This window comes from Phragmites australis, chromosome 5, assembly GCF_958298935.1.
Source record: "Phragmites australis chromosome 5, lpPhrAust1.1, whole genome shotgun sequence".
In the NCBI taxonomy this organism is placed as follows: Eukaryota; Viridiplantae; Streptophyta; class Magnoliopsida; order Poales; family Poaceae; genus Phragmites; species Phragmites australis.
In genome coordinates, this window is record NC_084925.1 from 3386734 (window position 1) to 3398027 (window position 11294).

General features: G+C 41.4%; 1 protein-coding gene across 1 annotated transcript; it reads left to right on the forward strand.

Moving 5' to 3' along the window:
• The first annotated feature begins 2775 nt into the window (after positions 1-2775).
• Positions 2776-9673, forward strand: LOC133918444 (glyceraldehyde-3-phosphate dehydrogenase GAPCP1, chloroplastic-like). The gene is made up of 14 exons (XM_062362328.1): positions 2776-3062; positions 3421-3494; positions 3594-3652; positions 3745-3783; positions 4177-4277; positions 5694-5806; positions 6377-6476; positions 6574-6720; positions 6872-6932; positions 7031-7128; positions 7206-7348; positions 8958-9041; positions 9133-9222; positions 9318-9673. Exons 1-14 carry the CDS (start codon positions 2988-2990, stop codon positions 9370-9372), a joined length of 1239 nt encoding a protein of 412 aa, XP_062218312.1. The 5' UTR covers positions 2776-2987; the 3' UTR covers positions 9373-9673.
• The last annotated feature ends 1621 nt before the right edge of the window (positions 9674-11294 follow it).

Sequence of the window (11294 nt, forward strand, 5' to 3'; positions counted from 1 at the left end):
ATCCCAATCCAGGGATATACTTCCAACTAAACACACCTTTAGTGATACAGGTTCAAAAATAAAAGTCTGGACCTACGTAGTCCTTAATTGGTGGGCTGGTGCCTCCAAAAAGACATATTAGATGTAAATGCAGCCCATTGCACAACGGGGCCAGTTCCTTGATCCTTGGCGAGTAATTCCTCTATTAGAGGGCGAGTGGGATGATTTTTCTCCCCTTAACGGAAAAAACATCCTTCATCGGGAGGAGCTTTTAAAACTTGTTTAATGAGCTCTAGGTATTTGATTTGAATTCCCTGCTTCCCAAACTATCTCCATGTTTTTTTTTTTGGATTTTTTGGAGTCTTTTGGATATTTTCCCAATTTAAAAACACACCTTAGACTTATATATAATTATTTCTAGAAGAAATTCTTTTTCCATTTTTTTAAAATAGAAGCCCTAACCCTAGCAGGTCCAGATTGAACCTGAACCCGCTAATCTGACCTGACCAGCTCGCCTCTCTCTCTCCTCTTCCTCTCTATCACGTGACCCCACCTCGTCTTACGCCTTCTCCGGACCTGACCCGCTCCGCTACTGCCCCGACGTGTGCGCCATGGCACACCCAGGCTATATAAAGTTTTAATTATGAAAAAGAAGTCGATGCCAAATTGGATGAAGACATCCTGTCGATAAAAAAATGACTTGTCTTCATGGTCATAGTCGCAATCGACCGACGGGCATAAATGGAGCACTTCTCTCGTAGCGATCGAGTGGGAATCGAATCTTCTTTTTTACAGTTTCTTTTCCTCTTTTCTGTACAGAACAATGGCAACTGATGCTAATGCTTTTTTTATTATGTTCTGATTCTGGCGCGGAAATGCTATGCGTAGGCAACTAAGCACTATGTTGTTCAACTGCTACATACTATAAGTTGCCTGTTATCTTTCCAGACAAATATTTTATGACTAAAATACTCTTTTTATGATTAGTATTGAATTGCAGCTTGCAGGGTAACGTGATGAAATATAAATTGATTGCAACCAAGCACTATATTGTTCAACTGCTACATACTATAAGTTGCCTGTCATCTTTAGTTGAAGCTGACATTTGATTGCACGTTATGCTTCCAAAGTACTATGTTTGCGTCTGGACTTCGTGCTAGCTGCTGATGCATCTCAAATGACAAGAGGTGTTCATTGAGATTGCGATCACAACGCGTTCTCGAAAAAAAAAAAAATCACGATCACAGCATTGCGCGAATAAGGTGAAGAAAGAAGTCATAGTTTGTAGCAATAGACTAGATAAAGAGATCTAACAAATAGCCAAAATTCACCTGTGAAATTAAGATAGAGCATTCATAAAGTGCATAGTCTATTACAAAACCTCCACCTATATTTGGCTAATATCTGCATAACATTGTCTCTAACAAATAGCATGCCAATTGCATCCTATCACACTTTCCTTTTGCAACAAGAGAGATTTCACGATTTTTCACCGAATAAATTATCATGTTTTTATATGTTATCATAATATCATTGACATATGGGTTAAGTCCCACATATCATCCTCATAATGGATAATATATTAGAAATTAGATAGTTATTCAGTAATATATTATGGATTTATCTTTGCAATAAGGTCTAAGAGTGTCTGCATATAAAAATGTTTTTTTGGTTTTATAAAAAGACAATATCATTTCAGTTGAGTCATAATGACCAACAAAGAGCACCCGTCCCACCAAAATTTTGGTTTTTTGAGTTTCACCTCAATCCCATTTAGCCATACCCCGAAGGTATTAGACATACTATTTGGTGGGTTTTGTATAAAAGATATTTATACTATTCTCCAACTAAACTTAACAAAATGGCAACCGAAAAATAAGTGTTGGATAGTTCATTACTATTACAGACAAAATATTTCTCACTATCTTGCTAATTTTTTTTCACTAAGTTATTTTTTGTTAGAACAAACCTTCTTTGCGGGTACCTTAAAAATATATTTTATCTTTGGTCTAAGATGCATATGTTTCTGAATAAAGCCTAAATTCACCATAACCACTCCTCAAACTAATCGGCAAGTATGAGAGAAAAACAAAGTAAAAGCCAACTCACTTTGAGCCCGAAAGAATGATAGAACCAAATGTAGCAAGGGTTTCACCAAGGTCCGAGGTAGAGCTATGAGTAATAGGCGGTAGCTCTACCAAATATTTCATAATTCAGAAGAAAGAAACTTATTTACTTTATAGAAAAAATTCATATGTTCCGATCTTATTTAGAAGAAAGAAATCATTTACTCTACTAGGAGAAATTCATGTGTTCAGACTTTATGTAAAGCACGAATCCAACATGATCACCTCACCTGGGAAGCTGGTTGTTGAGCATGAGGGAAGAGAAAACCAACGCAATTTCGGCGAGAGATCGATGCAGTCAAAGATAGAGCGCATAGACGAATGACAATATTTTTCCATTTCCTTAATCAAAGCCTGATGCGACCGTACTTGTCCTTTTTGGGGTAGTCGGGGTGTAGATCAAGAGCCCAGAGTCTGGGAGGTTGGTGGGTGGGGGTAGCTGGTAGGCGAGCAGAGCAGAGGCAAAGGAAAAATTCTACCAGCTCGATTTATAATACGGTTCATTTAGATTAAGATTTATATTAAAAGAGTAAATGATTTTTTAAATAAATAAGAAAATTAATAAAGAAATGAATATCAAATTAATGTTATAAATAATTCAGATAGACTGTGCGTATCTAAGATATGCGGAAGTGCATTTCCGTATCAGAGAGCCGAGCCTAACGAAGCGGCGCACGGGCAGCCACCCACCTACCAGCGTGGCGGCCACCCCTTTTTATTGGAACGCTGAACGCTTCAGCCCCACCGCCACCTTCCCCTCCCCCGGTCGCCTCCGCCGCCAACGCTTCCGCGCCCCCGAAAGCCAAATCCTCTCTCCCCTCCCGCCTCCGTCGAACCCTAGCGCACCACCCACGCGCCCCGACACCGCCCATTCCCCTCCCCATGGCGGCGCTCTCCGCCCCACTCCGCGCTGCGACCGTTGCCGCCGGATCCCGCGCCGCCGCCGACCCCGCCAAGGTATACCTGCCGGTGCCCGTGCTCCCGCCCACCCCTCCCCCTACCCTGAATTTTCGAGGTTTTATTAGCGATTTTACCGGAGCTCGCGTGGGTGGGTTGCGAGTTCCTTTCGTGTTTTATTTCTGCGCCTAGATTTTGTTCCGATCCTTGTTTGGTTTGGTTCGGTGGAACTTTCAGCCGTGTGCTAGGCCAAAATCGCAATATATTTTCCTGCGTTGGTAGCATTTCTGCTTTACTGTTTCATTACTAATGCTGATTCCAGAAAACTGTACACTCCTGTTTGATTCTGGGGAACTCGCTACTAATCTCATAGCAAACTGCAATCCCCCGTTGATGCGATTTAGCTGCTATGGTGTAGGTGTCGTGCGTAAGGAGCACCGGCTCATCTCACTTCGGCTGCGGCTTTCCCTCCATCAAGGCCTCCTCTTCGGCGTAAGCACCTGCTTCTGATGCCTTGTTCTCGTTACCTTGTAATAGTAACCGCTATTTTCAGATGTTGATATGGTCTGTCTAACTTCTTGTGAACTCAAGTGCTAGGAGCATTGAACCGCTGAGGGCGATAGCTACACAGGCACCCCCTTCTGTCCCACGTAAGTTGTCAGGTTCACCAACCAAATATTTGCATAGAATTGTGCAGCCTGCGGTGGATTTATAATTTTGTTTTTCTTTTGTTTGTCTGTAGAATATTCAAGTGGGGAGAAGACGAAGATTGGCATCAATGGTGAGTTCTTTATGTACATACTAGGAAATAAAGTATGAAATAAGTCGATGCAAAAAAAAAAAAAAACGTTCTAACCTGGAATTCTGGATGGGACAGATCAACCATTCACCTTATTGGGCCTTGTTGGTCAATGCATTTTGACATGATGCTTGGCCTGCCTTTTACGCTAATATAAAGGATGCATTGCAGCACTAGTTTAGATATCATGTTATATGGTTTTACAAAGACAGTTTTTAGTTCTCAGTTGAGTATTTGCTGCACTAGCTAACCACATTGAGCAACTGAATCATTCTTGGTTTACTGAGTTACTTTGCGGTTCGGTACCACAAATATAAAGTAGGTGAAGTAGATATATTTCTGATTTGTTCTTACCCCTCTTTCTTGTTATTGTAGGGTTTGGACGGATTGGTAGGTTGGTCTTGCGAATTGCAACTGGCAGAGACGATATTGAAGTTGTGGCTGTGAATGATCCTTTCATCGATGCTAAGTACATGGTAAGGCAGCAATGTGAAATGATTTAATTATAATATTTCATATTTTGGAGTCTGGACATTTCACTTAACAGCAATGCACAATTTGTTTTCAAATTTTCAAGGGTTAGATTTTTGCTTGCATCTTCCTTCTGGTCCTTTGAGAGCTGCTGCACCTGATTTGAGATGCACGGTTACAGTGTAGAATTTGGAAAAAAAATCCTGTTTAATCTGATGCAAGCTATATTTCCTGTTACCTCATTGATGATGTTCTTCATGTGCTTTCACATAAGTTGCTTATATATGATATGCATGGGGCTTCACAAGACAATTAGTGTAAGTTCCTTTATAATGTGTTGTATTTCACGTACAAAAGCATTTTTCCAATTTTTTTGCAACTGCCTTCCCTATTTTATCTGTTCAGTGAATGCAAATTGTCCACCGGAATGATGCAGCACATGGGAATTTGCCAAATTTAATTTTAGGGATAAATGCAAACCCCCCCCCCCCCCAAAAGTCACTTGGATTTTGACTTTCCCCCCAAAAATTGTTTTGTTGCAAAAAACCCCCCAAAGGTTTGATTTTGTTGCAAAAACACCCCCAAAAATTCAAAAAAATTTAAAAAAAATCACAAAAAATTCTAAAAAAAACTAGAGACAATTATAAGACCTTTTCTGAAATTTGTTTTAAAAAATAATATCCTTTGCATCATATTTTATGGAGAGTAAGTTTGAAAAAAAAGAAAAACGTGTAACTCATTTATTAATTCGAGTTAAATGCATAGTTAATTATTTACTAATCCAAAAATCATGAAACAAAATTTTTTAGTCTTCTTACATGACCCTCTATCTTGTAAAAATACATGAAATCTTGAAATAGTTATTGTAACGTGCAGGATTGAGTAAATGTGTTGCAGATAGATTAATTCATAACTAATCCATAACACCCCCAAAATTAGTGAAACCACTTTTATTAGTTTACTTAAACAATTATTTGTGTAGGAAAAATAATGGTAGACATGAGAAAGTTAAAATAACATGAGTTAATAAATGAGCTGCATATTTTTCTTTTTTTTCCAAACTTCCTCTCCATGAAATATGATGCAAAGGATATTATTTTTGAAAACAAATTTCACAGAAGGTCTTAGAATTGTCTCTAGTTGTTTTTAGAAATTTTTTAATGATTTTTTTATTTTTTTGAATTTTTAGGGGGGTTTTTGCAACAAAGTCAAACTTTTGGGGGTTTTTTTTGCAACAAAACAACTTTTGGGGGGGGGGGGGAAGTCAAAATCCAAGTGACTTTTGGGTTTTTTTTTGCAGTTTTCCCTTAATTTTACTATTACATTTCCTTCACTGTGGGAGTAACAACTCCATCTATGCATGAGATGTAGCATTGGCTGTGTTTGTATTTATATTTCTTCGTAATCTTCCCCTTTTGCAGGCATATATGTTCAAGTATGACTCCACTCATGGTCCATTTAAAGGTTCTATTTATGTTGTGGATAAGTCAACACTGGAGATCAATGGGAAGAAAATTACAATTACAAACAAAAGGTAATGTTGACATCTGAGACTACATCAGGATTATCTGATTGTATTGCTGTTGTCCTTAGTCTTAATATTATATTTGTTTATTGTACACGACACTGTTCTCTTGCAATCGTGCTAGTAAAGTTGGATTCGGTGAATTCTTGCAGACTCGTATGGTCATATCTCTATTTCTGTGCTATTAGATGGCTTGTGCTTGAATTACTTTTGATCACTTGGGAATGCTTATTTCAGCCTGCTTCTTAGACACATCCCAGCACACTTTATAACTTGCAAGCATGTCATGCAGTATCAAAAATTTGATTAGTCTGTTACAATGTACAGCGTTTTCATGTATATGTACAATATTTATAACATTGCATTTATGCTATTTCTGGAGCACAGGCACTGCACTGTTGTATATCTGGAATACTGCACCACACTCTTCTTTTGCACTTCTCAGTCATATAATGATTTGTTGTGATTTTGCATTACTATTTCTTTGTTCTGTAGATTTTACCATTTGAGCCCCAAGATTCTTAGTTTTTGTTACATATGTACTTAAGAACTTGCAACTTCTCGCTTCAATGTTTTCAGAGATCCTGCAGACATTCCATGGGGTAACTATGGAGCTGAATATGTTGTTGAATCTTCTGGTGTTTTTACGACGACTGAGAAAGCAGCAGCGCACTTAAAGGTTTGTATACCAGTTTTTAACAATACCATCTAATTAGCAAACTACATATCTTTTTGTATTGTACAAAATGGTGAGGTTTCTGCTGCCTTGTTCATAGGGTGGCGCTAAGAAAGTGGTGATATCTGCGCCATCAGCAGATGCTCCCATGTTTGTAGTTGGAGTTAATGAGAATCGCTACGACCCAAAGATGAATGTTGTTTCTAATGCAAGCTGCACCACCAACTGTCTTGCTCCACTTGCCAAGGTCACTTCCCCATTCCTTTTTCCTGCGGCTTTCTTTTTACCAGTGTTCAGTTTCTGTCGGACAACAGCACATGACAATCACAATAAATGGCTCTTGTGGTTCATATTTTGTGCCTTTCCAATGACACTCATTTGTTCACCATGGTGTGCAGGTTGTCCATGAGGAATTCGGCATTGTTGAGGGCCTCATGACAACTGTTCATGCCACAACAGGTTGGTTACTGGTTGTTCTCTGGACTCTTTATATGTTTATAAATCATTTGTCAGCCTCAAATTAGGTCTCATGAAAAAGCTTATTTTGATATATTCAGCCACCCAGAAGACTGTTGATGGTCCTTCGATGAAGGATTGGAGAGGGGGACGTGGTGCTGGCCAAAACATAATTCCGAGCTCCACTGGTGCAGCAAAGGTAGCTCAAGTCAAAGGCACACCGTGTTTCTTATAAAACTTCTCTTTTTTGGCTGACTGGTTTTGCTTTACTGTCAGGCTGTTGGAAAAGTCCTACCTGAGCTGAATGGAAAACTCACTGGCATGGCCTTCCGAGTTCCAACACCAAATGTCTCTGTTGTGGACTTGACATGCCGGATCGAGAAAAGCGCCTCCTATGATGATGTGAAAGCAGCCATCAAGTATGTAGAACTATCTCAGTTGTTTATGCATATTATTTGTTAGTCCTTTCAGCTTTTGGTTTGCTGAGTAATACATAAGCTCCAGTGGCCGACCCAGGATTTTTTCGTACGGTAAGCATCCAAATTTTTAAGACCATAAATTCGGTAATAGAGTGACGAAAGATAATACAAATTCGGTAATTCGGTATAATCTCGTAAATTCAACAATAAATCCCAAATTTGTAAAACCGCAATATAAATAGTCCAAACATGACATTGCGGCAAGCACTAATGGCCTTGCTAGTTAAACATAAGTGGAAGGAGTGCTAATCCATCCTACATGATGAAATATTAAGAGGATTAGCAGGGAGTGCCAAAGGAATCCTAGATATCTAATCATATCAATCCAAAAATATTGATCTGTTACTGAGATATTGAGATACAATATAGCTAAAGACACCTAACCATCTACCTAAAATTGTGTTTTCATTGCACATACAAGACGAGCAAGTTGAGCTGGTTTGATAGCGACTTGTGAAAAAAGTATACATTATATGATACAATACAAGGCATTATTTTTTTCAACTAAAGATTATGTTTCATAGAAACATTGCATATTGGATAAATCTTTCAACTAAAGATTATGTGTTTGAGGCACCAAAATGATGAGTTGCACAAGAACTCCAGGATCTAGTCAATATTGTTGCAAAAACTAAACATAAATGGCTATTCTATTTCAATTACATATATCAGAGTGGAGACTGGAGAGCTACCGAATTCTCGGCCACTGGATGCCGGTGCGCCAGCCGCCGAGCCGAGCTCCCACCGCTGAGCCGTGCCACCCGCCGCGCCGTAGCCTGATGAGCACCGTCGCCGAGCTCCCGCAGCCAGCCGAACGCTGAACACGCGCCGCCGTGCGCCCATGCTCCCCAGTCCCCGCGCCGCGCCGCCTCCGAGTCGCGAACTGGCGATTAGGGATTGAGTGGGAGCGGTCGAAGCGTCAAGCAGAAGGATCGATTGGGCATGAGGCTGAGTGGGCCATGGTCACTCAGTTAGGGGCATGAGGTCGATTGGGCCATGGCTCATGAGGTTCAAAATTGGCTGCTTCTTCTTCGATGGTCTTGCAAGTCGTTCCAGCGTAGGGGCACCGCACCTGCCAGCTGAGCTCCCGTCACCGGTCACTGGCGCCGACCAAGGAGCTCAGGGCTGGACTAGGGTAGTCCTAGGCCTACCAGGACTACCCTGTGGGTCCGCCCGTGTAAGCTCTCACAATGCTTATTGATAAAGGAGTTGTCACCCCTCAATAATTTGAGGGCCCACAGAATGGTCATAGTGCAGCTCCAGAATGCATGCTGTATATTCACTGGAGGTAGTTGTAGTGTGTAGGATGTAGAGAGCAGTAACAAAATGTCTCAGTTTAACATCTTACTCCCCTTAGGCCGCGCAGTTGCACAAAAGGTAGCTCAATTGTTTGCTGATGTTACTCTAGCTGCGCTAGAAATTTGTGTGGACTTCATTTGAAGTGTGTTCTGCTGCAGTATGGATACCATCTAAGATTTCTGCAGAGAGCAACCGGGTGCATATTGTTTGCAACCTACAGTGGTTCTTACCTATCATCTGTTTGCTTCAGGGCGGCATCAGAGGGTGCACTCAAAGGTATTCTAGGCTACACAGACGAGGATGTTGTCTCCAATGACTTTGTTGGTGATTCTAGGTGATTACTCAATTCTATTCGCGTAACATATATTGTCCTGTGTGGGAAGGTAGCTGATAGCCTGATATCACATCACTGTCTTTTATCTCAGGTCAAGCATCTTCGATGCCAAGGCTGGTATTGGGCTGAGCTCTTCCTTCATGAAGCTTGTGTCTTGGTACGACAACGAGTGGGGTTACAGGTGAGAGTTTGCTAATTATATCATCATATCATTTTTTTGAAGATTAAAGCTTCAATTGGCCTAGGGATTCATGTGCTCTGTTTGCTTTGCTTCAGCAACCGGGTTCTGGATCTGATCGCCCACATGGCTCTTGTCAGCGCCAAGCACTGATGTCCTGAGAAATAAGAATCATCCAGTAGCCTAGGAAGGCTGCAATTTTGACGTCCGTTTACTTTTTAGCTGTGGTTTGGAATAAGATGTAATGTTGAACACTTTGAACTCGCGTTAAAATGGACTCGGATCCATGACAAGTTTGTAGTTGTAGCAGGGGTAAAATTTGCTCCGTAGTACCCTGGCATCATCTGCAGAATTGTTAAGCGAACCATATGGTTAGTCGACTTGATTCATTACTCGTAATGTGAGCCCATTTATAAGGAGATTTGTTGGCACGGACGATCTCTGCTTCCAACAATTTCGATTTGTTGGCACAATCTGTCCGTCTGTTGTCCATAAGCCACCGCCGTCGGTTGTGTGCATGACATGCCATATATCCTTTTGCTCAGTATCGTTTCGTTGCAAAGGATTCATGTCATCTGCAATTTACATCGATCCTAGGCGATAGTGCATTTCTATGGAAAGTCATAGATGCGCATGCTGGTAATCAAACTGGACTCTCCTACAAAGAAAGAAAACTGGAGTGTGTGTATATTTGTGAAGTGCTCACAAACTATGCATGCATATCGATGATTTCATATATATAAAAAATGTAGAAAGACATTAATCCATTCCAATGATCGATCGAGCAGCCAAATTTAGGTTGGCAAAATCGAAAATTTATCCAATCGTTCCTCCTGTCATCGATACATCTGTCACAGGGCAGAACATCGTCAAAAATATTCTTTCCTGTATGCTAATGCTACTAATACTACTAGTACATCAGCGTCTGTTTAGAAAGAGGCCTATGTAATATCTCATCTTATATAAAAGCCTAAGCGCCTCTTTATAATACTTGTAACCCAACAAAAACAAAAAAAATATGAAGATTTATCTCTTCTCCTACTTATATAAAGGACCCAAGAGATTAAGAGGAAAGGGGTAGCCTCCTCTCGTCTCTATTTTCCTCTCTTTGCCTGGAATAAACCCCTTTGGTATGTCTAGAAATGCTTGTTACAACAGATGGCATCATCTGTAGGGATCTGGTTCCAAAGAGTGAGAGGCCTTCGGACCAGACAGGCTTCGCACCACGCTCGTGGGCCTTCGGACCAGGCCTTCGCCCTTTGAACCAGGCCTTCAGGCCGGACGGGCTTCGCGCCACGTGCATGGGCCTTTGGATCGAGTAGGCTTCGTGCCACATGCATGGGCCTTCGGGCCAGGGTTCGAAAATGCGACGGTAACCGCTCGGTATCATAGTTATCGGTCAATTCAGTCCGTACCGCATTTAGAAAACGAGCAGTTTCTGATCAAACTCAAAATAAAAATTCAAAAGGTGCTCAGGCTAGCCGACTAAGCAGGCGTTTAAGCCGCGTTGTTCCTTTACATTGCATAAAAGCTGTAGCTGCTTCGCTTGGCCCATTGCACGTGACATGCTTAGCCAGTTAGGCTGCACGCTAGGGAGTAGCGTAGCAAGGAAATTAAAATAGAATCTTATAAGTACTGTCAGAGGATGGTCTCACATGCCCCTTTAGATGTAGGGTCGAAGGCCTCTGCAACACTGTTTACTGACAAAGTGTGAGACTGTTGTGGATTTGTAATGTTGCATGTTGCAGGAATTCTTCAGACACGAAGAAGGTACCTTGTTGACGCTCAGCGCCGCCAGAGCATATACTGGTGCCGGGATCGACGAAGCCTGTGTCGAGCCTTTGGAAGGTGATTGAAGGCCTTCGTTGGGCTTTCTGGGGGGGGGGGGGTGAAGGGATGACGAATGTCTCGTTGTAGGCGAAGCATTCGACGGGCCTTCGGAAGCCGGTCGAGGACTATCGTAAGGTGCCACGAGGAAGTTGACCGAAGGTGCACCAAAGGTGTGCTGAAGGTGCCATCTACCATAGACCTTCGGGAGCCCAGGTGAAGGGAGGACCGTCGCTGGTAACTGAAGA

Bases quoted from the DNA above. Each gene is read 5' to 3' on its own strand.
- LOC133918444 (XM_062362328.1), top strand. From the start codon at position 2,988: ATGGCGGCGCTCTCCGCCCCACTCCGCGCTGCGACCGTTGCCGCCGGA. The intron at 3,653-3,744 runs GTAAGTTGTCAG...GTTTGTCTGTAG, and splicing joins GGCACCCCCTTCTGTCCCAC to AATATTCAAGTGGGGAGAAG. The intron at 9,042-9,132 runs GTGATTACTCAA...CTTTTATCTCAG, and splicing joins GACTTTGTTGGTGATTCTAG to GTCAAGCATCTTCGATGCCA.